This window comes from Schistocerca nitens, chromosome 2 (assembly GCF_023898315.1).
Source record: "Schistocerca nitens isolate TAMUIC-IGC-003100 chromosome 2, iqSchNite1.1, whole genome shotgun sequence".
Classification (NCBI taxonomy): Eukaryota; Metazoa; Arthropoda; class Insecta; order Orthoptera; family Acrididae; genus Schistocerca; species Schistocerca nitens.
The window spans coordinates 864,097,487-864,124,744 of NC_064615.1; the positions used below are offsets into that span (position 1 = coordinate 864,097,487).

The 27,258-nt window shown below is 38.6% G+C and overlaps 2 protein-coding genes across 3 annotated transcripts in view; one reads left to right on the forward strand and one right to left on the reverse strand.

The window, feature by feature from the left end:
• The window catches only part of LOC126237137 (inactive ubiquitin carboxyl-terminal hydrolase MINDY-4B), a 517,352-nt gene extending 503,978 nt beyond the window's left edge, over positions 1-13,374 (forward strand). For both annotated transcript variants that reach the window (XM_049946966.1, XM_049946964.1), the window contains exon 10: positions 13,239-13,374. In XM_049946966.1, the coding sequence (XP_049802923.1) occupies positions 13,239-13,287 (49 nt within the window). In that variant the 3' untranslated portion in view covers positions 13,288-13,374. The remainder of the gene's footprint in view (positions 1-13,238) is intronic.
• LOC126237136 (methylcrotonoyl-CoA carboxylase subunit alpha, mitochondrial) overlaps positions 12,192-27,258 on the reverse strand; it is a 95,889-nt gene continuing 80,822 nt past the window's right edge. Inside the window, exons 13-14 of the mRNA XM_049946963.1 lie at positions 16,882-16,993; positions 12,192-13,458 (exon numbers count right to left, since the gene is read on the reverse strand). Coding sequence (XP_049802920.1) covers positions 13,454-13,458; positions 16,882-16,993 — 117 coding nt within the window. The 3' untranslated portion in view covers positions 12,192-13,453. The remainder of the gene's footprint in view (positions 13,459-16,881; positions 16,994-27,258) is intronic.

Consider the following 27,258-nt stretch of genomic DNA (forward strand, 5'->3'; position numbering starts at 1 on the left):
ACCGTGGTATTCCGCTGCCCATTAAACCTATACAACATCCTCGTCCATTCCTACACAATCCTTGCTCCCAACCCTTTGCCTCACGGCTCATATCCCTGTAATAGACCTAGATGCAACACCTGTCCCCAAAGGCTGTGAAAGCAGTCATGTGATCTACAAACTAAGATGCAACAATCTGTTGCACTCTGTGTGAGCATGACAACCAACAAACTGTCTGTCCACATGAATGGCCACTGACAAACTGTGGGCAAGAAACAGACGGGCCACTCAGTTGCTGAGCAAGCTGCCCATCACAACGTTCTTTACTTCACTGACTGATTCACAGCCTATGCCATCTGGATCCTTCCTTACAACACCAGCTTTTCTGAATTGTGCAGGTGGGATCTCTCCCTGCATACACACTACATCTACAACTACACCTACACATATACTTCCCAAGCCATCGTATGGTGCCCGGGGAAGGGTATCCTGTACCACTACTCATCATTCCTGTCTATATGCCTCCATATGAGCCCTAATTTCTCATATTTTATCTTCGTGGTCCTTAGTAGCAGCAGAATCATTCGGCACTCAGCTTCAAATGCTAGTTTCTAAGTTTTCTCAATAGCGTTTCTTGAAAAGAACATCGCCTTCCCTCCAGGAATTCCCATTTGAGTTCACGAAGCATCTGCGTAACACTTACATGTTGTTAGAACCTACCAGTAGCAAATCTAGCAGCCCACCACTGAACTGCTTCGATAACCTCCTTCAATCCAGCCTGGTACAGATCCCAAACACTCGAGCAGTACTCAAGAATAGGTCGCACCAGTATCCTACATGCGGTCTCCTTTACAGCTGAACTACTCTTTCCTAAAATTATCCCAATAAACCAAAGTCAACCATTCCCCTTCCCTGCTACAGTTCTCACATGCTTGTTCCACCTCATATCACTCTTCAATGTTACGCCCAGATATTTAAACTACTTTATTGTTTCAAGCATGGCACTAGTAATACTGCAACAGAACATTACAGGTTTGTTCTTCCAATCCATCCGTGTTAACTTACACTTTTCCACATATAGGGCTAGCTGGCATTCATCATACCAACTGGAAATTTTATCTAAGTTGTCTTGTATCTTCCTACAGTCACTCAGCTTCGACACTTTACCATACACCATGGCAACTGCTGCCCACCCTGTTCGCTAAGTCATTTATGTATATAGAAACAACAGCACTTCCCTGGAACACTCCTGACGATAGCCTTGTCTCTGATGAACACTCGCCGTCGAGGACAACATACTAGGTTCTATTATTTAACAGGTCTTCAAGCCACTCACATATCTTTGAGCTTATTCCATATGATCATACCTTTGTCAACAGCCTGCAATGGGGCACCGTTTATAATGCTTTCTGGAAATCCAGAAGTATGGAATCAGCCTGTTATCCTTCATCCATAGTTCTCAGTATATCATGTGCGAAGAGGGCAAGCTGAGTTTCGCATGAGAAATGCTTTCTAAATTTTGTGCACATAAGCTTCTCAGTCTCATAAGAGTTTCTTTTATTCGAACTGAGAATATGTTCAAAGATTCTGCTGCAAACAGAATTTAAGGATATTGATCTGTAATTTTGTGCATTCACTCTTTTCCCTTTCTTATATAATGGAGTCACCTGCAATTTTTTCCAGTCACTTGGGGCTTTGCGTTTGGCAGAAGATAAATGCAAGTTAGGTAATGGGCAGTGCCGTAGAGTACTCTTTGTAAAATTGAACTAGGATTCTATCTGGGCCCGATGATTTATTTGCTTTCAAATCTATCAGTTGTTTCTCTAAACCAGGTATGCTTATTACTACGTTGTCCATACGGAAGTCTGCCCAATTGTCAAATGACAGTACACATGTTTGTACGATTCTCCTGTGTGAATGATTTCTTGAACATGAAATTTAAAACTTCAGCTTTCGTTTTGATATCTTCAACTGTCACACAAGATAGGTCTACAAGGGACTGAATGGAAGCATTAAACCTGCTTTGCGATTTTACATGTGACCAGAATTTTCTTAGGTTCTCTGCCACATCTTTTGCTAAGGTGTAATGATGGTAGTTGTTATATGCTTTGCATATAGATCTTTTCACAGATACATGAACCTCTGCTAATCTTCACTTGCCATCATTTATGCATTCCCCTTTGAACCGAGAGTGTAACGGCCTCTGCTTCTTCAGTGTCTGCCGAATTTCATTATTAAACCATGGTGGGTCTTTTCCATCCTTTATCCCCCCCCCCCCCCCCTCCCATGAACCATGGACCTTGCCGTTGGTGGGGAGGCTTGTGTGCCTCAGCGATACAGATAGCCGTACCGTAGGTGCAACCACAACGGAGGAGTATCTGTTGAGAGGCCACGCCAGACAAACGTGTGGTTCCTGAAGAGCGGCAGCAGCCTTTTCAGTAGTTGCAAGGGCAACAGTCTGGATGATTGACTGATCTGGCCTTGTAACACTAACCAAAACGGCCTTGCTGTGCTGGTACTGCGAACGGCTGAAAGCAAGGGGAAACTACGGCCGTAATTTTTTCTGAGGGCATGCAGCTTTACTGTATGATTAAATGATGATGGCCTCCTCTTGGGTAAAATATTCCGGAGGTAAAATAGTCCCCCATTCGGATCTCCGGGCGGGGACTACTCAAGAGGATGTCGTTATCAGGAGAAAGAAAACTGGCGTTCTACGGATCGGAGTGTGGAATGTCAGATCCCTTAATCGGGCAGGTAGGTTAAAAAATTTAAAAAGGGAAATGGATAGGTTAAAGTTAGATATAGCGGGAATTAGTGAAGTTCGGTGGAGGGAGGAACAAGACTTCTGGTCAGGTGACTACAGGGTTATAAACACAAAATCAAATAGGGGTAATGGAGGAGTAGGTTTAATAATGAATAGGAAAATAGGAATGCGGGTAAGCTGCTACAAACAGCATAGTGAACGCATTATTGTGTCCAAGATAGATACGAAGCCCACACCTACTACAGTAGTACAAGTTTATATGCCAACTAGCTCTGCAGATGACGATGAAATTGAAGAAATGTATGATGAAATAAAAGAAATTATTCAGATTGTGAAGGGAGACGAAAATTTAATAATCATGGGTGACTGGAATTCGGCAGTAGGAAAAGGGAGAGAAGGAAACATAGTAGGTGAATATGGATTGGGGCTAAGAAATGAAAGAGGAAGCCACCTGGTAGAATTTTGCACAGAGCACAACTTAATCACAGCTAACACTTGGTTCAAGAATCATGAAAGAAGGTTGTATACATGGAAGAACCATGGAGATACTAAAAGGTATCAAATAGATTATATAATGGTAAGACAGAGATTTAGGAACCAGGTTTTAAATTGTAAGACATTTCCAGGGGCAGATGTGGACTCTGACCACAATCTATTGGTTATGACCTGTAGATTAAAACTGAGGAAACTGCAAAAAGGTGGGAATTTAAGGAGATGGGACCTGGATAAACTGACTAAACCAGTGGTTGTACAGAGTTTCAGGGACAGCATAAGGGAACAAGTGACAGGAATGGGGGAAAGAAGTACAGTAGAAGATGAATGGGTAGCTTTGAGGGATGAAGTAGTGAAGGCAGCAGAGGATCAAGTAGGTAAAAACACGAGGGCTAGTAGAAATCTTTGGGTGACAGAAGAAATACTGATTTTAATTGATGAAAGGAGAAAATATAAAAATGCAGTAAATGAAGCAGGCAAAAAGGAATACAAATGTCTCAAAAATGAAATCGACAGGAAGTGCAAAATGGCTAAGCAGGCATGGATAGAGGACAAATGTAAGGATGTAGAGGCTTATCTCACTAGGGGTAAGATAGATACAGCCTACAGGAAAATTAAAGAGATCTTCAGAGAAAAGAGAACCACTTGTATGATTATCAAAAGCTCAGACGGAAACCCAGTTCTAAGCAAAAAAGGGAAGGCAGAAAGGTGGAAGGAGTATATAGAGGGTCTATACAGGGGCGATGTTCTTGAGGACAATATTATGGAAATGGAAGAGGATGTTGATGAAGATGAAATGGGAGATATAATACTGCGTGAAGAGTTTGACAGAGCACTGAAAGACCTGAGTCGAAACAAGGTTCCAGGAGTAGACAACATTCCATTAGAACTACTGACAGCCTTGGGAGAGCCAGTCCTGACGAAACTCTACCATCTGGTGAGCAAGATGTATGAAACAGGGGAATACCCTCAGACTTCAAGAAGAATATAATAATTCCAATCCCAAAGAAAGCAGGTGTTGACAAATGTGAAAATTACCGAACTATCAGTTTAATAAGTCACGACTGCAAAATACTAACGCGAATTCTTTACAGACGAATGGAAGGACTGGTAGAGGCCAGCCTCGGGGAGGATCAGTTTGGATTCCGTAGAAGTGTTGGAATGCGTGAGGCGGTACTGACCCTGCGACTTATCTTAGAAGCTAGATTAAGGAAAGCAAACCTACATTTCTAGCATTTGTAGACTTAGAGAAAGCTTTTGACAATGTTGACTGGAATATGCTCTTTCAAATTCTGAAGGTGGCAGGGGTAAAGTACAGGGAGCGAAAGGCTATTTACAATTTATACAGAAACCAGATGGCAGTTATAAGAGTCGAGGGACACGAAAGGGAAGCAGTGGTTGGGAAGGGAGTGAGACAGGGTTGTAGTCTCTCCCCGATTTTATTCAATCTGTATATTGAGCAAGTAGTGAAGGAAACAAAAGAAAAATTCGGAGTAGGTATTAAAATCCATGGAGAAGAAATAAAAACTTTGAGGTTTGCTGATGACATTGTAGTTCTGTCAGAGACAGCAAAGGACTTGGAAGAGCAGTTGAACGGAATGGACAGTGTCTTGAAAGGAGGGTATAAGATGAACATCAACAAAAGCAAAACAAGGATAATGGAATGTAGTCGAATTAAGTCGGGTGATGCTGAGGGAATTAGATTAGGAAATGAGAAGCTTAAAGTAGTAAAGGAGTTTTTCTATTTGGGGAGCAAAATATCTGATGATGGTCGAAGCAGAGAGGATATAAAATGTAGACTGGCAATGGCAAGGAAAGCGTTTCTGAAGAAGAGAAATTTGTTAACATCGAGTATAGATTTAAGTGTCAGGAAGTCTTTTCTGAAAGTATTTGTATGGAGTGTAGCCATGTATGGAAGTGAAACATGGACGATAAATAGTTTGGACAAGAAGAGAATAGAAATGTGGTGCTACAGAAGAATGCTTAAGATTAGATGGGTAGATCACATAACTAATGATGAAGTATTGAATAGGATTGGGTAGAAGAGGCGTTTGTGGCCCAACTTGACTAGAAGAAGGGATCGGTTGGCAGGACATGTTCTGAGGCATCAAGGGATCACCAATTTAGTATTGGAGGGCAGCATGGAGGGTAAAAATCGTAGAGGGAGACCAAGAGATCAATTCACTAAGCAGATTCAGAAGGATGTAGGTTGCAGTAGGTACTGGGAGATGAGGAAGCTTGCACAGGATAGAGTAGCATGGAGAGCTGCATCAAACCTGTCTCAGGACTGAAGACCACAACAACAACAACAACAACAACAACAACAACAAGCACACAACTCTCCAGACCACAATTTAAAATCTGCTTCAACTTTGCCCATAATTCCCCTACATCCATCTTACTGGGACTAAGTGATGCCAATTCACTGTCTAAGTGAGATGTTAATAACTGCTTATCTGCTCTGTCTAGAAGAAACACTCTCTTATGCTTCTTGACTGGTTTATTAACTTTCATAACCATAGTTGCTACAATGACATCATGATCGCTAATCTGCGTTTCGATACTCGCACTGTCAATAAAGTCCAGCCTATTAGTAGCTACGAGGTCTAAGGTATTTCCATTGTGTGTGGCCTGCCAAGCTAGCTGCTCAAAACGATTTTCAGAACATGTGTTTAAAAGTATTTCACATGACTGCCTGTCTGTCTCCCACACAATGAATCCATAGACATCCCAGTCTATACTCTGCAGATGAAAGTTGTCTCCAACCAGTATTGCATGATCTGGGTATTTACGTGCTATTGACCATGGACTTTCTTTGAGTGACTCTAGAATTGTCTCAGCAGAATCATGTGGCCGGTGAAAACATCCAACAATTAACTTGGTTTCGCCTACACCTGTTACACAAGACCAGATGACTTCACTGTCACACTCTGAGTTCGACCTCAATAGAGACAATATTTTTGTCAACTGCAATTAACACTCCCACTCCTATGGTCTCTAATCTGTCTTTCTCTTATATGTTCTATGACTCACAAAATATCCCAGAGCTTTCCACTTCGCGTTTCAGCCAGCTCTTAGTCCCAAGAATAATTTGAGCACGAGAACATTCCTGGAGGGCGGTAAATTCGGGAACTTTATTATGAATACCTTGACACTTTACTGATAAAACTGTGACAGTTGGTGTCTTTATTCTGAATGCCATTTGACTTCCCTTGCTTCATATCGACTGGCAAGTGTTCATCAGAGCACCTCAAACTACTGCCTAGTCTAAAAAACCCTCATGTGCAATCCACAAGTACTCTCCTACATGAGTAGCTGTGTCCTTTGTGTAGTACACCCTTGATCTATAAAGGTGAATAATCTCACAATTGCCTACACTATAATGCAGGCCTAGAAATCTGCAGCCAAAACTGTCACAGTCAACGAAGCCTTTGGTCGAGTGGCTCCAAAGGACCATGATCAACTCTGGGAATGATGCTGAAAATTGTGAACTCTGCTTGCACCCCGCACGCGAGGCCTGCAGTCTTCACCACAGCCACTTGCTGCCTGTACGAACTGAGAATCACCTTAGAACCCATGCAACTGGCTTTAATGGTGCTAATGTGAGTCACAACATGCACATGATTGCACCCTGCATGCTCGACAGCCACAAAGCAAGGCTGCCTCCACATCTTGAATGAAGCCCTCCAGCAGACATACTGAGTGCACATTGGTTTCTTTCCAGCCCTGAATGCTATCCCCTCCATAACGTGCCTAGCATTGGAGCTCCCAATAACTAGTAATCTCCTCCCACCAATGCTTGCTCGGACCCTGCTGAAGGAACAGCCACCTGTCCACTCACATAGTGAACAGGCAAGGTCAGCTGACCAGTCTCCATATTGGCCCTCCGCCTTGAGCAATGCAAACGCATTACCACCTGCCACCCACCCTTCTGTGAGAGCTGATCCACCGCTTCGGGTGCACTAGGCAACACAAGTGACACCTGAGGTGTCCCGTGCGATACACCAGATTCTCCGTCACTGCTACTCTCCAAAGTAGCAGCCTGAAGGTAACTGACAGAAGCGAAAAGCACATTCAGCTGTTTGTGAACTGCGGCCAGCTCCACCTGCATCTGCATACAACAGGCACACATCCTAGCCATCCCAACAAAGTTAACTGAAGAAGTGAACTATGAAAGCAGGCAATCTTAGATATGCAACTTCCTACCCTCCCAGTGTGTCACCAATGGACGCTGATACGTTAATGAGCTATGTAGCTGGCTGTTCAGTGAGCAACTATTGCACTACAGACTGAATGAATTTACACTTACAAAAAAGCAATATTAAAGCTCTTAAACAGAAAAACATGTACAAAATTTAATAAATATATTATGTGGAAAACACAGAAAAAGATAAACACTTAACTTGCCACTCTGTAAACGTGTATCTGCTGAGAACAGGAGCCTTACTGTCTGGCTGAAACAGCAATCACAGTGGCTCCAAGATCGGTGGATTCTGCTGACGACTGACATCAGCCGGACATGGTCTATCTTTTCAAATCAGCATGTCACTACGTGCACAGCCACACTATAGCCGATGTTATCTCCACACAGACTTCAGACGACAATCGGTAAAATTCAGATCAGTTTGTTTTCTTCGGTCAAATCAACCAACGTTCTTGCACATGAAATATGGTGCATGAGAAATAAGTTAGTTTATTCCAGGAAAGAATGAATTTGTGGCATCCTGAGGATGAAAGTATCACAATTGGAATATAGTTCGAAATATATGGATGGAAATTGCAGGTTTATCCAAAACCTCAAACTGGAAAAATCTTTATTGGAAATTTTAGGCATAGATTAAAACCTCAAAAATTAATTTGTTCAAGTGAAAAGGGTGGTGTATCTTATATGCTTATAGCTACTGTTCTGGATCCTGTGAGTGGCAGGTTGTCATTAACTGTCTACAAATTATTAATATTACTTACTGGCATTGGGGTGTGATTCAGTTAATATGAAGTGGTTTGTAAATGTGGTGTACGATATATGTTTCCAGTATTTAAGTTTTCACAGTATCTTATGCTACACTTTATATTTGCCTTTCACTTGTGTGCTAAATGACAGTCATTGAAGGATAAATGATGTACACCTGCACAGCTTAAAATAAATTCGTTGAAACAGTGTCTATAACTTGCTTTTCAAGGTCACTTCGAATTATGTCACGTATGTAATAGAACATTTCTCCCATAATCTTATATATTCGTAAAACTTGTCCGGTTATTCCGATAACTAAGGACAGAGTGTATAGTATTCTACATAGGCCACTGCTCTTAGTAATTGATAATCAGTAATTAGTCTTGGCACTACAGCATTCTTGTGTGTGTGTGTGTGTGTGTGTGTGTGTGTGTGTGTGTGTGTGCGTGTGTGCGTGCACACTCGCGCGCACGTGTACACATGTACTTCTACTAGGAAAAGTGCAAGATTTAGCTAATGCAAATACTGTTTTCTGTTATATGAATCTATGCACCACCCATCAGTACACTGTAGGTGAGTCATTGCCTTTCCCTCATTTTGCATGTCATATTGAAATAACAATCAGCAGAGCAGTTCACAGTTTCCAAGGTATAAATAAATGTCAAATTATCCAAACCTTAGATCAAATGGTGTGCCTGTATTTGTTTATAGTATGGGAGATCTATTATGTATCATGTGTGTGCACACAGTTGAACATATAGTATCTAATAAATAACAATTTAAATTCTATTGATTCTAAGCAGCAGTTGTGAGGTTGTAGATTAGGATGGCTCCCCAAAACTTTCTCTCTGATGAAGCCCAGGCCGGGATGAATCACTGCCATCAAGTGAACATGTGGTGCTATATAGGAGTCTAACCCAATTGCTTATGACCGTATGCTTGTGGTTTTTTGATCACACCCAATCAAGTAATCACACAGTGCCTTCATCCGCATCTATTTCACAGCTTCTGCTGACTGTTAAGATTGTCACTCATAGTGTTAGAAAGGCACTACAATAGTTTCGAACCTCTGACAATATACAGGTATGTTACACTTTTCTTTAAGTTGTGCTCCAAAACTTTGGTAAAAGAAATTTTTCACATATGCCACTAAAAGTTGCTTAGAAAGAAAAACTAGTTTCATGCTGTAAAATCTGCAAGCTGTTAGCAAAAATTGAGAAGTAGTTTCAGTAAAATAAACTTATTTCATAGCAGCTTTTGCTGGTAAATATAAAAAAAAAGTTGTGTGTTCCTACGTTTCCACAATCCATGACTAAAACAGGCTGCCATCTGAACCTCTCTTCACAGGAGCTGCAAAGTCATTACCCCGAACCAGTTATTGCAATTTCCAATTTAAAATCCTAAATGAAGACACATTCACATGACTGATTGAACAACGGTGTACTCTTTTAAAGCCTCTGGTAAAAATCAATAATGTGACATGCATTCAGTTATGATGTCAGCACCTTTGTGTGCAACACAGATTAGTTTAACAAGTACTTCTCCCAAAGACTGTGGCACTCTTAAATATGGTTCACACACAAAACATTACAAGACTGAAATATCAACATTTGTGTTAAACATCACTTTGTGAGCACATTCACTACCCGTTCACCTTTAGGACATGAACAGATAATTAACTCATGTGTAACTATGAGGGTGGTTTGAAAAGTTCTCGGAACAGAATAGAAAAAAAGTACTTACATCACAGAAACTTTATTTTATTTTTCAGTGTAGTCTCCTTGTAGATTAATGCACTTGGTCCAATGATGTCCCAGTGCCTTGATCTTATCTCGAAAAAGAATTTCCTCCAGGACTGCAAAATAGTTGTCAACTCTGGCTATCAATTCTTCATTTGAAGTGAATCTTCATCCACCAAGAAAAATTTTCAGTTTTGAGAAGAGATGGAAGTCTCACGAGCCATATCAGGTGAATAAGGTGGGTGTGGCAACAATTCATACCTTAGTTCCTGTAATTGTTCCACGACGACAGCACATGTGCGGGTGAGTGTCAATAGTCGCGGTACCCATCTTGCAGATAATTTTTTCATTTCTAATTCTTCAGTCGAAATGTGATATACCCTTTCAGATGACATCTGACAAGCATGAGCAATTTCATGCACTTTCAATAAGTGATCCTCCATGACCACTTTGTGCATTTTTGCAATGATTTCTGGAGTAGTTACACATCTTGGCTGACCACTGCGTGGCTCATCATCTAAGCTCTCTCGAACAAATTTAAATTATTTTGTCCACTTCGCAACAGTTGAATATGAAGTAGCAGAGTCCCCCAGTGTATAGTGCAAATCAGCATGAATGTCCCTTGCTTTCATACTTTTCTTTATGAAATACGTAATCACAGCTAGAATCTCGATTTTTTTTTTTTTTTTTTTTTTTTCCATCTTCGCAAATCACTATGTGGGAACAACAACCGAGCCACGCCACCGCCACAGCTCTCTTCCAAGAGCTCTGGCGTGGCACGAGTTTACAGGCAACAGTCCAATGAATATCACTTGAACAACTCTTGCATTAGTGCTGACCTCTCGTGGTGATTCTGAGAACTTTTCTAACTACCCCCATAAATCATGATGCAGCAAGCAACATGGTTACCCATATAGTTCTCCACAAGAGGGGGTGGGGTGGGGGAAGGAAGTGAGATGGAAGGAGACACTTGCCCTCACCTGCAATCTGAGGAAGCTAGAAAAATTTATTACAAAATTCACATGCATTTCTAGCAAAGATTCTACGAGAGCCTACTAAATCAGAGATGTAGCATGCCAAGGGCAGTGGAAAATACTGTAGTTTTAAAAGTTTATTTCTGTTTCTCCAGCCCGAGGAGTATTAATTTTGTATTTCGCCTAATTATATCTGTCCCTTCATTCTAATCATCTTTAGGTTCGCAGCACAGCCGACAGATGGCACTGTTTTCTTCATTTGAGACAGGTTTTAGCACTGTCATATTAGTTCATTTTGTGTTCCTGCAAAATAAACATGTCTGCACCACACACTACTTGCACCAATGATCAACACCCTTCCGTAACCCAGTTTGTGTAGCCTGAAGGAGAACCAGGAGCTGAAATTCATAGAAGACTTTCAGGCACATTAATCATGATTCTCCATATGGCATTATCCATAAAAAACTCAATTTTTGTATAGGTGGTGCATCACAGGTCTGAAAACAATTTAATGGGAAGCAGATACACAATTGTTCTAGAATCTGTCAACAGCTGCTGGATCCTCGTGCCAATGAAGGTGAAATGTTTTACAAACAAATCATCACTGTAAACGAAATGTGGGTTTATCGTCTTGAACTAGAAAGCAGAGGCCATAGCATGGGATGATTTCCAGCAAAAAGTAATTCAGAAGTCATCCTTCTTCAGGGAGAGAGATGTTCAAAGTTTCTGGGATGCACAAGGGCCAGTTCTGGAACATTACATGGGAAAGCGGTCAACAGTAAACAGTTGATGTTATAGTGATATGCTTTACTGTGAGTGGAAATTAGCAAGTTGCAACACCAATCCACTGTAGTTGAGTTGTCTCTCAATTATTTTACATGTTGTTCCCTCCAGGAATTGTTACGCCATTTTTTGTGGAATATGTACACAGATATAGATATTTTGACAAGTTTTTCTACCTTTTATGCAGAATGTTACAAACATGGTCAGTTAAATGTGTTGGAAGAATGTATCAGATAGTATTTGCTGTTAACTATTGATGAGGTCAGTGTTATGACAAATGAACAGAAAATTTGTGAGGTGATCAATAAAACACCCTCACTGAGAGAAAATGCTAAAAATAGCTTCTGAGTGTGATGATTTTGAGGAATGGTACAAGCTAAGCAATGTGATGGTTGAGGAACTTCTGAACTGTTTGCATCTTCATGGTAATGTGTGATAAGATTATTATTTCATCTTTACCAGTTTGCAGTGGGTTGCTTGTAGAATATAAAATAAATGACGAAATCATATAAGATATCACTGTTTATTTGACCAGTTCACATTTTTAACAGTATAAAAAAATATGAAAATAGTTACAATTTCTAACAAAACATGTTAGCGAAATAGAACATCCCATCTCTTACTTGGTAACCATCTATATGATTTAACATATGCAGCTGTGAAATATACATTTTCATTGTGACTGCTAAACAGTTTGGCATATGCTCTTTAGTCACAATATGGAAGACTGACTAGCAACAAAGTTACCTTTTTTATGTCACATTATTATTACATGAATTTTCAATTGATTATTTTTTCAGGTACCATCTATTTCAAATTTCAGCAAAACCAAACAGCAAACAAATATAGATGCTGCATCCTGGGTTTTCATAATCAAGCACCCCTCTTCCAAAAGCTTCTAAAGAAGAAAAACAGAGACAGTCACAATGAATGTGAAACATATAATAACTGGAAACTCTGAGTCAGAAAAAATTTCTTAGGAACTTATTTGGGCTGTTTGCTTCAACCATTTCTGTTTGAAGCATCTGACACTTTTTTTGTTTGTTACCATTAACTTTGAAAGTTAATACTTTCTGAATCCTGTGTGTTATTTCTTCTGACACTGTTAAAAAATTTTCACTTTCACTGATAGCTCAAGACATTAAATAATTATTTTAATTTTTAACCTAACAACTACTCATCTACAGGAAAGCAAGATAATCTTTTTTTTTTCTTTTTTTTACGCTAAGAGTTTTCAGTGAGAAGGAAAATAATTACAAAGAAAAACATGAATATATATAATTAACTGGAAACAACGAACACCACCTACTGAACGTAGAGGCAGGAATGTGAGCTAACAGTTTAAATAAAAGCAGTGAACCTTACACAGATAATTTGATTGATTAACCTGAGATGATACTTGTCATGAATTTGTATTTGGCACATTAACCAGTATGCTCTTTCACAGTGCCTAAATACTCTCTCTCTCTCTCTCTCTCTCTCTCTCTCTCTCTCTCTCACTTGTATATACATAAAAGAATTATGTCCTAGGATAAAACTATATTTCTCATTTCCAGATGGCAAGGAGCGCACATAACGTGTCACACCACAGCTGCATTAGTGTGATCCCAGTATGGGGGAGCAGTAGGGTGCTTCTTGATAACACAGTTTCAGACTGCTAGATGAAGCTTTCCAATGCAGCTGCTACAGTTTCAGATCACATCATCCACACAGCTTCTAAAGCACTGCTGTGGCAGGCACAGCACTTCGGAGATAATATGATGTACAGCAATCAAGCTGCAATGAAAAATGATACATTTATGAGACATAAAAACTGCTTCAAAAAATTCAAAAACTAGGCTGGTGACTGCAGTAAAGTAAGAGAAATATCTCCCCATCTGTAATATGTTGCAATATAACAACATCTGCAATATGATGCATTGTTAGAATCACACCAAATTAAAAACCTGCAGACTATACATACAAAGAACTTACATAAAATAATGAATGCTGTGTTTAACATTTTATTGCCAGGAACTGTGTCAAGAGTATATATTGTTATGCATACTGCAGTGTATTATTTTTAATTTACAGACCTGCAGCTGAAAGTATATTCCCAATGTAAAAAAAAAATGTTGGCTGTTCATTTAAAATAAAGTGTGAAATTTATAAGTTTGTTATTTGTTATTAGATACACTGACCCATACTTGTCAGTAAAGCTAGTGTATGATATAATTCATATATTTGATATAAAGTAATGTTTCACACACATTACTGGAGACAAAACATTTACTCTTCCTTTTCAAATTCACAATTTTGCAATTACAGCAGTAAATGCATTTGCACATTTGATAAAACAGCAAATACGAAAGTAAAACATTACTAAAATGTATGGTCATTGTAGAAAGCTGTCAGATTTTTAAAAATAATCATATTTAAAGTTATAATTGCAATTTTCTACAGAATTTAAGCAAAGAGTACACATGATAGTAAATATGTGTAATCACTGGACGACATGAAGTATCAGCAGGAGAACAGAAACCTTCAACCCCCACCTCTCTCTCTTTCAAAACTTTGTGCTTCAGTCTGGTATTCATTTGAAAATTTATTGACACTGGATGTATCCAAATCTGGCTAGCCCTTCCATGGTTCCCTGTTTAATGTCAGAGAGGAAGATAATAGTTCATTAACTGCCATAACAAAATGTAGTTTGTCAACAAATTTCCTCAAAGTACAGCAAGTCTCGATTTAAGTGCAGCATACAGAAATATTAACACCCAGGTTTCATTTCAAATCAAATCAAATATAATTTTTATTGAGAAACAGAATAAATGCAGGGAAGTTTCATATTATTCATCAAGGAATGCAAAATGAGATAAGAATTTTAAGTGCGCCTATCATTTGTTTTACAACATAATAGCAAAATTATAATACTTATCATCTATCTCTGCTAATCAAACTGTAATTAATGGTTTCACTGCCAGCATCTACAAACACCCACTTAAATACAGTACCCAGTATAGTAAGCAAAGTTGAATAAACAGGTAACAACGAACAATACAGGCTGTATGAACTACTTATGGTGGTGTGTTAAGGGATGTAGTGGATAGAGGAGGGGGGTGAGCACATTATAAAGTTTGCAAATTTCTCCAACATCCTATAGTAAAGAGTTTATTATCCACCATATGATCTGATGACTGAAAGACCTAGGATGTGCATGGAGAAATACATCACTCAATAGATTATGCAAACTAAGTCCTGATTATATAGGTCATCAAAATATTACAGTTACAGTTAATTGAGAATGATACAGTGTTACATAAACAAGGATGCCACTGTAGCATGGATAATAGCACAACTGTGTAGGAAAAGATGATTTTGTGCACAATCTGTAAGCTCAGGAAGGACGTTTTGACTGGGAGAAAAATTATTTGAAGGACAGCATTAAAAATACAATAAAATGCAGTAAATAATAAAAGAGGAAACAAATAATCTAGGAATTAAATATTCTGAGTTTGCTAGGTGAGACAAAATTTCAGACCCTGCTTGGAAAGAAAAAGGGGGTGTGTGGAGATAAGATATGAAATTGTTTAGCACTCCATGTTTAAATGAACTGATATTGTGCACCATGAAATGCAAGCAGAGGTGTTCAATTAATGAAATTCTATAATACTAAATGGTACATATTGCATCACAATGAGTGGATAAGGTGCAATACAAGCAAAAGAATTTCTCTTACTTTGTAGGAAAAGGGCAGAGGTGAGTTCTATGAATTGGTCAACATTTTGTTAAAAATAACTTCTTTTTGGTCTTGACATGGAGTGTGCAAAAAAAAAAAAAAAAAAAAAAAAAAAAAACCACTCACACACATACACACAAAATGCCCAGGCATGGTGGTGGCTGGGTCTTTACATATGTATTTCCATGTTTGTAATCTTGGTTTTGATCGAAATTTTTTTTGTTAAACACAGCCTGCTAAAATAGCAGTTGCTCAGAGGGAATAAAGGAAAGATTAGGGGTTAACATGCTGTTGACCAGGTCATTAGAGATGAAGAACAAGTTAAAAATAGAGAAGGAAATTGGCTCTGTCCTTTTCATCTTGGAATTTTTTGTTAGCAAGTCAGGAAAATGACAGAAAACCAAACTCTGGATGGATGGACAAGTATTTGGACCACTTTGTACAAATATAAATACTATATCTTATCACTTCACCACCTCATTCTCTTACACTCATTCTGCAACTGATACCTGGTAGGTTTATATACACAGCTTGAGAGCTGGTGCATCGCAATTATATGTCTGTTGATGCCCAATGAGTTCACTTACCAATGTGCACACAATCCCACTGGAATACCCCAACATAGAAAGTACCCACATACAAGACCTTTTGCATGGTCAAATTTCATGTTTTCGTTTTATTATAATTCCAGTCTTGGATCACAAAGTTCATTTGTAAGTATGTAATTAATATATAAGTCAGTAGTGACCACTTTCAGATCTGAGAAGAAATGTGTTACACTGTACATGTCGTAGCATTACATATGATGGTGCAGTAAAAACCATTAGCCATTTCACCTTCGTCAAACAAATAAAATTGTGGTATGTTTGTATCATGTAGCACATTTCTATTCAGGTCTGATGATAAGTCATTACCAACCAAAATTAATTACCTGATTACAAATAAATATTGTAATCCAAGACTGGAATTATAATAAAGAAAATATTTTCCTGGATTACTAAAAACTTTTGTATGACTATGTCAAAACTTGTCTCATCTTTTTATTTACTCTTTCCTTACACTCTCTTTCTTATCATGTTTTCCTCTCAGTATTTATCAATGTCTTTCTTGTCTGTTCTTTTAGCCCCATTATATTCCCAAAAAAATGTGCAAAGGTTTTACAAGTTATAAAGTTTGCTAAAGTTGCTGTTTATCATTCATGCTTTTGTATGTACGACACATTATTTCTTTTCTTTTTATCAGTCCAACTGCCATAAATGAGATTTCCACTGTCAGCTGTCAATCATAAGGAGCACTGTAGTAAATTAAGAAAAAAATCATGTATCCATGAATCCCATATTTAAGAGAAATATCTGAACTCTCATTTTATTTTATTATCACCCTCCCATTTGTGCTGCATACCAGAGTAACATCCTCCCACTAAAACTGAGGCACATGTTTGGCAAAGTCAACTTCATAAGTTGCTGTTGAAAATATCTTACCATTAGAATCAGTTTCTTCAAATTTGACAAGTACTGCATTCTTAGAAACAGAATCTCCTTGCCTGAAGAGAACTTTTTCAATTTTTCCTGCTAGTGGCGCACGTACTGAATACTGTAAATTGCAAGATGATTCGATTACTTACAATCTGTTTATAAAAAAAATGAAATTCAAAGTTTATATTCTTCATTTTCAAGCATGTAAATAGTAAATATTTGGTTGGACTTCAAGCACATATTTCAAATGAACCAAAACTCCCAAAAATGTCATTATTTAAGAAAAAGTTGTTGTGACTTTATTGTGTATTACAGAAGAGTTGACTACACAAAGGACAAAATAATTACACATCACTTCCTCAATACAGAAGTTTTCTGTCTAACCTAGTTTAACACTTGCCTACAAACATATTTTTGGTATAGTTGCATTTAGAAACCAATAACCTAAAAATCATACAATATAGCATCATTCAAGCAAAATATTTCCACAATATATTATTTAAGTGAAATACATAAGTACATCCTAAAACATCATATCATGAAGTTTAGATATAGAACAAGAGAAATCAATAGTTAATATAAGAACAATGACTGGACCCCATCATCATTTATCATTTATGTTCTTACAATATGAAAATATGAACTCAATTTGGTACTAACATAGCAGCACTGATGTATAATAGGTAACGAAGTATAACATAACACTTTATGCAACAATTAAACAACCAATAGGGCTGTAGAGTCAGTTTCAGATTCTTTATTTGCTATTGACCACCTACAGTAGAATAGGCTTTCTTAAAAGGGAAACTCCCCACCCTACCCCCCTGAGATTTAGTGGTAAGAGGGCTCAGTGAACAACTTGTTTAAAACTGAACACAGATTAAGAATGAAAATAGGACTGAACTCTGTGTGTGTGTGTGTGTGTGTGTGTGTAAAAGTGAACAGTCCAAGGACAAGAAGTATAATACAGAGCAGACTGTAAGAGCAAAAAGCAACAGCATCATGGTTAACTGGTCACAGTGTTGGACTGCCAAGCGGGCAAGCCGAGTTCAAACCTCCATCGTGCCTTACACCCCCCCCCCCTCCCTGCTGTATTCAAATTTGTCTCTGTGCCTTGATGTAACATCTGTTTGCAACAGCAAGGTGTAAGGTAGGGACCTATAAAGACATTGATTCAGCACAACTACTCTATTTGCAGCTGGAAGGAAGTGGCTTTCGAATGGGAACTGCAAATGTTTGATGAGAGGGTGACAAATCAAATGAATCCTCCACCGAAAAACCCATGTGGCATGCCATACATGGCATCAGACACAGAATATGTGCCCATGTGAAAGGAACCTCCTATTGATGCATCTAATTTGTACGACTGATGAGTGAGTGAGAGAGATATGCCTCCTTGCCTGATTTTGGTGTTTCTACTAATGTGAATGTGATCACTCACAAGGAAATGATGAAAAAAATATTAGTTTGTCACATAAGCTACAAAAAATGAATGCAACAATTTCACAATCTCGCAGTTTCCTGTGCCCTGTCAAGACATATGTTTTTAACGTTTTTGAAGTTGTGTTCTGTTTTGGAAGTTCTAACTCTTGAATTCCGTTGTTGTAACATAGTTCACACCTGGTAATTTTGTTGTATTCATTTCTGTGAGAGATCTATGTGATATCTTGCCTGCTCTCACTGTTCATCACTTTTACTTGTGACGGTAACTTATTCTTAGCACATGACTCATATTCTATAACCATAGTTTAGTGTGACGACTGCCAAGACTACAGAAAGAGAACAAACATTTCAATGACCGGATGGACAGTTCATAATGTTGTGAAAAATAAAATAAATAAAAATAAAAGGTACGAGGGAGTTTTGAACACGGCTTGCTGGCTTGGCAGTCCAACAGCGTGACCAATTAACCACAACTGTTCAGTTTATCTCGATATTACACTTGTTAAGTTTGGACCATTCACTGTTTTAATTTTGCTTTTTTTTTTCACAATTCATTACACCTCCTTCCTGTTTTCATGCTTGATCTGCATTCAGTTTTGAATGGGTTATCCACTGGGCCGTCTTACCATCTAAATCTCAGGGGAGGTGCAATGGGGAGTGATAGCAAGTTACAGCTGCAATCACATTAAAATTAATTTTCACATCACATGTAGAAATTAAGTATCATATATAAGGTATAATCTCAAATATTAATATCAACATTGTCCATATCATAGAACTCTTTTATATTCTATCTCTGATTTTTTTGTTAGCTAGCCACATAATTTTAATTTTTTTAAACGGCAAGGATTGAGTAGCAAGAGGAAACTTGTTAAAAATTTTTAGGGTGTTCGCTTTATGAGAATTTTCTGTTATTACTAGCCTGTGTCTTGGATGTCAATGTTTGCCTTATTTTGTGAATTGTTTACCAAATAATACATCCTTTACTGTTGTTCTTTACAAAGAGTGCAGAGTCACAGATATACAGATTCACCACTGTAAGTTTCCCACATCTGGTGAAAAGAGGTTAACAGTGCTCTGTAGTACTAGTCTTGCTTATTATATGGACAATTTTTTTAAATGTTACAGGTATGAGGAGAATGTCCCCATATGAGTAATCCATTTGATAAATGTGACTGATGGAGTGTGAAATACGTCATACACAGATAATTATTGCTGGTCATATCTCTCACTTTCCACATGAGGTAGGGCATTCTCAAGGCCTTTTTACAGAGTTGGTTGATATGCAGTTCCCAATTGAGTTTGGCATCAATATGTTTTCCTAAGAGTTTGACACATCTTTCTATCTACATTCTTAGATAGTCCTAGCAAAAGTTTTTAAGTTTTGTCTGCATTGCAAACAAGTTTACCAGCTGCAAACCAGTTTAATACAGAGTCAAGAGCTTCTTATGTAATCTTATCAAGAGTTGTGATGTCATGATTTGAAGTAAATATAGTTGTTCCATCAGCAAAAGAAGGAAACAAACTGTGATACACAAAGGAACAGGTCATTGACAGCCACAATGAACAAGAAGGGGGCCAAGGACGGAGCCCTGAGGAACACCTCTACCAATTTCTACTAACGGTGCCTGCTTCTAACTGAGACAAACTACCTTCTGTTGTTCGGGTAGGAAGAAATTGCTGCTAATGTAGATTTTTGCACAACATAATACCCCAATTTTGTTAGCAATATGTTAAAAGGAATGCAGTCAAATGCTTTACTTAGAATATATAATGGAAGTGACATTATCTTCTTATTTCCAAAAGCTGTTAAATGTGATCAACAATTTCCCGAACGGCTGCTGTGGGTTTTTTACCCGGCCAAAATCTGTGCCGATTGTTGCAAAGGAGGTCACACTTACCAAAATAATTGCTTAACTGAATGTACAAGAGTGATTCAAATATTACTGAGAATATTGGCACAATAGAAACTGGTTGGGGGCTTACTTATCAAGTGAACTGTTCATTTAACAACAAAATTAAACATCCAGTAGCAGCCCATACTTTTGCAAACAGATATCTTGAAAACAGTTTTACAGACTCCATCAGGTGTGATTTTATCCCAGTGAAACAAAGGCTCTTCAGACAGCTGGTGAACCAAGCAGAGGCCTTGCAGATGTGTCTGTGGCCTTAATTTGCCTCCAAGTTCGCTGACTGACGTGATAAAGTAGTCAATTCAATTCTCCTGGATCAAGCAGAGTTTGACATATTGGCTGGAAGAATTAACTTGTCCAATAACTTCCCTGTTGTGTCTCTCAATACATTATGAGTAAAATATTTAATTAAAAAATAATCACACTCTGTATCGAGTCTGAACAATTTAAACTCTGAATACATTTCTTGCCATAAATAAACTACACTACTTATATATAGGGTTTCTCTTCTAATAGTCATCAGACAATTTTTCTCGGGTCTTAATTTGTAATTTCTTTTTTGCCGTGTGTAGCTGGAGGTAGCCCAAACAAATACTGCTCACCACGTGTTTCATGTGATCCACAGTGTGAATGGAAAGTGGCGTTTGTTTCCCCACTTCAAACAAAATTACTTTTAAAACAGAATCTTAGGTGCCCATTTGATAGAGTGGTGCCATATTAGTCTAGTGTGATATTGTTTTATCGATACATACCAACAGGGAAAGTAAAACATGATGAATAACAAGTAATCAAGCAGTGACAGCACTTCTCAAGCCTGTGCTGACTGCTACTGTCAAGTAGCAGTGCGTTGTTCAGTCACTGATGGAGTGCTGATATTCTTCCTGTTTTACTGCCCCTGCTGATTCGTATCGATAAAACAAATATCACACTAGACTAATTTGGGGCCACTCTATCAAATGGGCATGTAAAATTACATTTTAAAAATAATTTTGTTCATAACAGGAAACAGATGCTTTTGTTGACACTGGGTATTGCATGGAAGACCAGCTACTCAGTGCAAAAAAGAAACTACAAATATCTCCACCAGAGAACATACACCTGATGACTCTTGGGAAAGACACTGTATGTACATTCAGTTTTTCAAAATAGCCTTGTTACAGAAGTATAAGTCCAGCTTAGCACATAAAATGTAAGACATTTTGAATTGCTTTTTACCAGCTAAAAAGGTTTGCATGCATGACCTGGAGGGGAGGAGGTTCAGTTTGTTAACTGTCATGCTATTGTGAGATGAGATACTCTTACTAAATATTAGGATCACGAGTATTTTAATAATTATACCTTCACATTTTAGACAGTCACACATAAGATCATTTTGTTGAGAATATACTGATAAGCCAAAACATTATGACCACTACCCACCATGATATTGGATTCCCTTAGCAAAGATATGGGTAGCAAATGGGGGAATCCTTAAAGATAAGCAACTATACGACAAAGAGCAGATAATTATTATGCAGAGCCTGTGAACGAGTATCTTGAAAACAGCGAAGCTGGTCAAATGTTTATATGCTACTGTCGTGAGCGTGTATGGAAAGAGGTAGGAGGACAGTGAAACTACCATCAGGCATAAAATAGTTGGACATCCACAACTTTTCACAGAACTTGGGATTTGGAGGCTTGTCTGCTCTGTAAAGTAGGATACATGGTGGTCTGTGGCATGCACAAGTGTTTCAGAGCACGCTACTCGTTGTATATTGTTGAACATGGAGCTCCGCAGTAGACCACCCCGACATGTTCACATGCTGACCCAACAAAAACGTCAATTATGACTGCATTGGGCACAAGACTATCAGGATTCAACCATCGCTCAATGGAAATGTGTTGGCCCTTTGGACACCATCACCAAGCAGACAGCAACTCAAAACGTGCAGCATGAACCAGACACAGGATGGTGGGAACAATATTACACTATGGGGGATGTTCTCCTGCACTTATGTGGGACCTGTGGTAGTAATCAAAAACACACACAGAGCTGTGAACCACCTTCATCCCTTCATGTTTGATGTCTTATCTGGCAGTGATATCTTTCAGCAGTATAATTGTCCAGGTCTCAGAGCATGAACTATGCTACACAGACTTGAGGAGCATTATAATGAACTCACGTTTATGTCTCTGCGATCAAATTCACCTCATGTAAATCTTATGGAACCTATCTAGGTTGCTATCGGGTTCCATCACTGCATACGCAAATCAGTGGCCCATTATTTACATGAATTACATGACCCATGCATATACATCTAATGCCACATGCCTTCATAAATCTACCAACAAACTGTTGGATCCCTGATACACAAAATCAGTGATGTATTTTGTTCCAAGGATGGACAAACAAGCTATTAAACAGGTGGTCATGCTCATCAGTGTATCTTAGATACTAAGTGAGTATGAACTCAGCATTACTATGACACTTCTAACTAAATGTAAAGACTAAGCATATTGTTGATTCTCACTATTTTCTTTTATGTCTTCATTAGGAAATGGAAGTGACTGAACTGGAATGTATAAACAAAAAGGAGGAATACAGACTGATATTTAGTCTAGACAATATTCTAATGTGGAACAAGGAAGTTAACTCTGCATTGACAAAGCTAATAGACATGTAACTTTCTGACAGAACCACTTGTCTGAAGAATCAGATAAAAAGTCCTGTCACAGATTGAAAGTGAGTGGCCATCAGACAGAACTTCAAGTTTTGACTTTGCTTTCTATCTGTAGCTTCCTATTGATCCCTTATTCATTTATGGCAACGTGGTGTCATTTTAAATGAATTTTGTACATTGCAAATCACTAATTCCCTTGCTACTGAAAATATTCAAGTAACCATCTCTACCTCACACTGCAAAAATTACACTGTAAAAACTAATTCATGCAGAGTACTGAGAATACATGTTTTATGATGTACATATAAGATCAATAATTTTTAGAACCGAATACCTCTTGAATATTTTCAATATTTTTGAATAATTACTAGAGTTCTTCAAATCTTTTTAGTCTTTCCATTGTCTGGTTTCCCATGGCACTGATTTAACGAATTTTAAGTTTCTTTTATTCCTCTATTTTTAATTAATATACATGTTGCAACAGGCAAAAATGATGGCTTTTCAGTAAAATTCTTATAATCTACATTGCACCTGCAGTTCATTTTAGGCTTTGATGAGTGAAATGGAATCCATAATAAGATATCCATTTAGGAATAAATTCGTCCACAGAAGTATCTAACACTTTAACTGACTCACTCAGAATAATGTTACAAGAGATGGTGTGCTGTTGTGATTAGCTGCTGTCACAATAAAGAAATCATTCAAATATTTTCCCTGAGCCAATTTAAGAAAATGGCTTGACTGGATTTAAAGCTCATCCCTGAGCAATGTAGCAGACTCATCAGGAGACAAGATGTACATAGATGGATAAGTAATAATCAAACAAACAAACTGTGAATCAATGCCATCTAATTTCTCTGCCAATCAACTGAAGAGAGACACTAAATTTGCTTAAACATGTCTGTGTCTACTTTGTGACACACTAATGCATGTGACAAACAGAAATATGGAAATTATAATGTCATCCAACTCCTACAAAACTTAAGAGAGTGCTGGTTATATAATATACATCAAGCTTTTTGTCAGTAATGATAGTTTCAAAAGAGAAGGGCACTTTTTTTTCAAAAAGGGGGAGGCAGAGACAATAGATATTAGACTGACTGACAGAAAATACAAGCAACGCAAAACAAAACCTTCTGCCACAATATTTTCAAACTCTTGACACACTGTGGAGAGTTCTGTATGCAAACTGCTTACACACATATAAAAATTTCAAAAATTAATTATTTTGGTACTAAAATACTACAAACCACAGGACATTATTCACAATACATCTACCACTGCTACTACTTTACCAGCTTAAAATTGATAATTATTAACATCTGCATAAAATTAACATTTTTGTGGCAATCTAAATTGTGTCCTTATTGAGACTCAAATCATAACAAACATTTTTAATTTGTAATCCCAGCATAGACCCCTTTGAGATAAAATAGAGTTACCCCAACCTGTAAAAAATATTTGTCATCTTTATTCTTCAACAGTTAATATTTTGTTTGCTATCCCATTGTTAAATGTAATATGTTTTATTTTACACAAGTTTCATTTACTCAATCTGAATATGGTCTTCACTGCCCATTCAATGAATTTAATTTCAAGCCCTGCGCATACAGCAGTTTCATTCTATTAATGTGCTCGGATTTATTTCAAGACCAAGAATCCATAAAATAATGATCTATAACACCCTCCTATGCCAACCTGTTTCTGGGTCATCAGAAGTAGACATTCCTAGCCTCTGAAAATGTCCAACCCCTAGCCTGAATCAAGTTCACTGGCAAAATCTTCATGATCTGGACTCATGGTACAGACACCCTATCTTTATTACTTCACAGCCTCAACACCTTCTCTCTCCTCTGCTTCTCTGGTTCTTCTCAACTCAGTGTGTCACCTTCCTAGACATTGACCACCCCCTCTCTGATGGCTCCATCTGCACCTCTGCCCACATTAAACCCACCAATCATCAACAGTACCTGCATTTTGACAACTGTCATCCTTTTCTCTCTCTCTCTCTCTCTCTCTCTCTCTCTCTCTCTCTCTCTCTCTCTCTCACACACACACACACACACACACACACAATCCCTCCCGTACAGCCTGACCTCCCAGGAACGGCATATCTGCAATGACAAGAGATCCCTTGAGTAGTATGCTGATGGTCTCACCAAGGCCTTCACAAACAGGCACTACCCCCCAGACATAATCTATAAAGATCACCTATGCCATTTCCCCTTCCTCCCCCAATCCTCCCACCAACCCCAAGAACCAGCCACAAAGGAGTGCTCCTTCGTCACCTAATACCACCACAGGCTGGAACAACTGAACCACATCCTTCACCAGGGCATTGATTATGTATCATCATACCCTGAAATGAGGGACATCCAACTTGAGATCCTTCCCACTCCTCCTGAAGTGGTGTTCCACTACCCACCCAACCTACAAAAGATCCTAGTCTATCCCTATGCCACTTCCAGCCCCAGCCTCTTGTCATGAGGATCATATCCCTGTGGAACATCCAGGTGCAAGACCTGTCCAATCCAACCACATAGCACTTTGTATTCCAGTCCTGTCACAGATGTATTCTACCCCATCAGGGGCAGGACACCTGTGAAAGCAGCCATGTCATTTACCAGCTCTGTTGCAATCATTGTACAGCTTTTATATTAGTATGAGTAGCAACCAGCTGTCCACCAGGATGAACAGCCACTGCCAAACTGCGGCCAAGAACAAAGCAGGCCTTCCTGTGCCACAGCATGTAGCTGAACATGACATGCTTGATTTCAACAACTACTTGACTACCCGAACCATATGGATCCTCCCCTCCACCACCAGCTTTTCTGAACTGCAAAGATGGAATTATCCTTGTGACACATTTCTCTACTCCCTTAATTATCCCGGCCTCAACCTACAGTAACACACAGTCCCGCACACCCCCCACCCAACAGTTCCACCCCCTCCGTCCTATCACATTCTCTCCATTCCCATCTCCTAACTCTGTTTGTCAGCCTCTGCCAATGCACCTGTCCACCTTTCCCCTCTCCTCTCCTGCCTTGCTCTATTTTTCCCCACCTCCCTGCCTCACAACCTCCTGACACTACACCTGTTGGCATTCTAGTCCCCACACACTCCACCAGACAACGGCCCCTTCTTCCCCCATACGGTGATATCCCTTCCCATTTCCCTTCCCCTTCCCTTCCTTGCCCCCACCAGATTGCTACTTCCATCCCATATGATAGTTGCATTCTGGTCCAGGCTGCCGGAGTTGGTGGCCATGTGCGTGAGGTGTGCTTGTTTGTGTGAATGAATGGTGTGTGTTTCTCTTTTTCCAAAAGAGGCTGTGACCAAAAGCTAATGTGTAAGTGTCTTTTCAATTGTGCCTGTCTGCAACTTAGCATGTTGTCTTTGTGGTAAGTAGCAACCTATCGTTTCCTACATTGTTGATAAAGCCGGGCATTCTAGTGTCCTCAAAAAGTTTTTGGGATAACGGGAAATTTTGGCAAAAAAATGGGACTGTCCTGGGAAAAACGGGACAAATGGACACCCTACAATGCATTTCCCAGTACTGTAAAGAATTCCTGTGACTAATTGTTCACATGATAGAGGGCACTGCTACTATAGTGTAGGTTAGTTCAAGAATTTTTTAATAAAACACTTTATCTCCAGGGGACTGGTCAAAAACATCTCAGAATCTTGATCTCTGTGCTTAGCTTCTGACATCTCCATACCTCACTTCTTGTGCTATCTTCCTGAGTGAAGGATCATGGCAATATTTTTTGATGCAAAAGAAGTCCTCAGATCACACCGATAGGCCTATATGTCATGCTGCAGTTGGTGTTCAAGCTGAACACTTACATGACAGAAGTATACATGTCTGTAAGACTTTGTTGGAATTCTAAAACGTTCTTTCCCAATAAAATATAGCTTAACGAGATCAGTTTATTTGTTTTGAATAACACTTCATGAGCAAATATAATTTTTGACTTTCCTAATTACATTTTGTATTATCAAAATTAGCTTGGGGTAAGAAATAAAATGAAATAATGTCTAAGAGCTACTAAAATTACGAAATGAAATCACAAAAATGGCTGTGCAGATTCTGCAACAGATTAACACTAACTTGAAATTATCATTACACGCAATATTAAGTTTCTGCTTTGATTTGCGAAACACAATGAACTGAAAATGTTTAACAACTACACTTATGTATAATTAGTAACAACTCTGCAAAGTAATAGCATATTTCCTTACGAGACAGTGTGTACCCACACACAGCCTAGTGACAACAGAAGCAGAAAATGCAGAATTTCTTGCTACTCCCTTCTCATTTATGTATTTCTAGGATACGTGAAATTTTTGTTTGCAAACTTATCCTT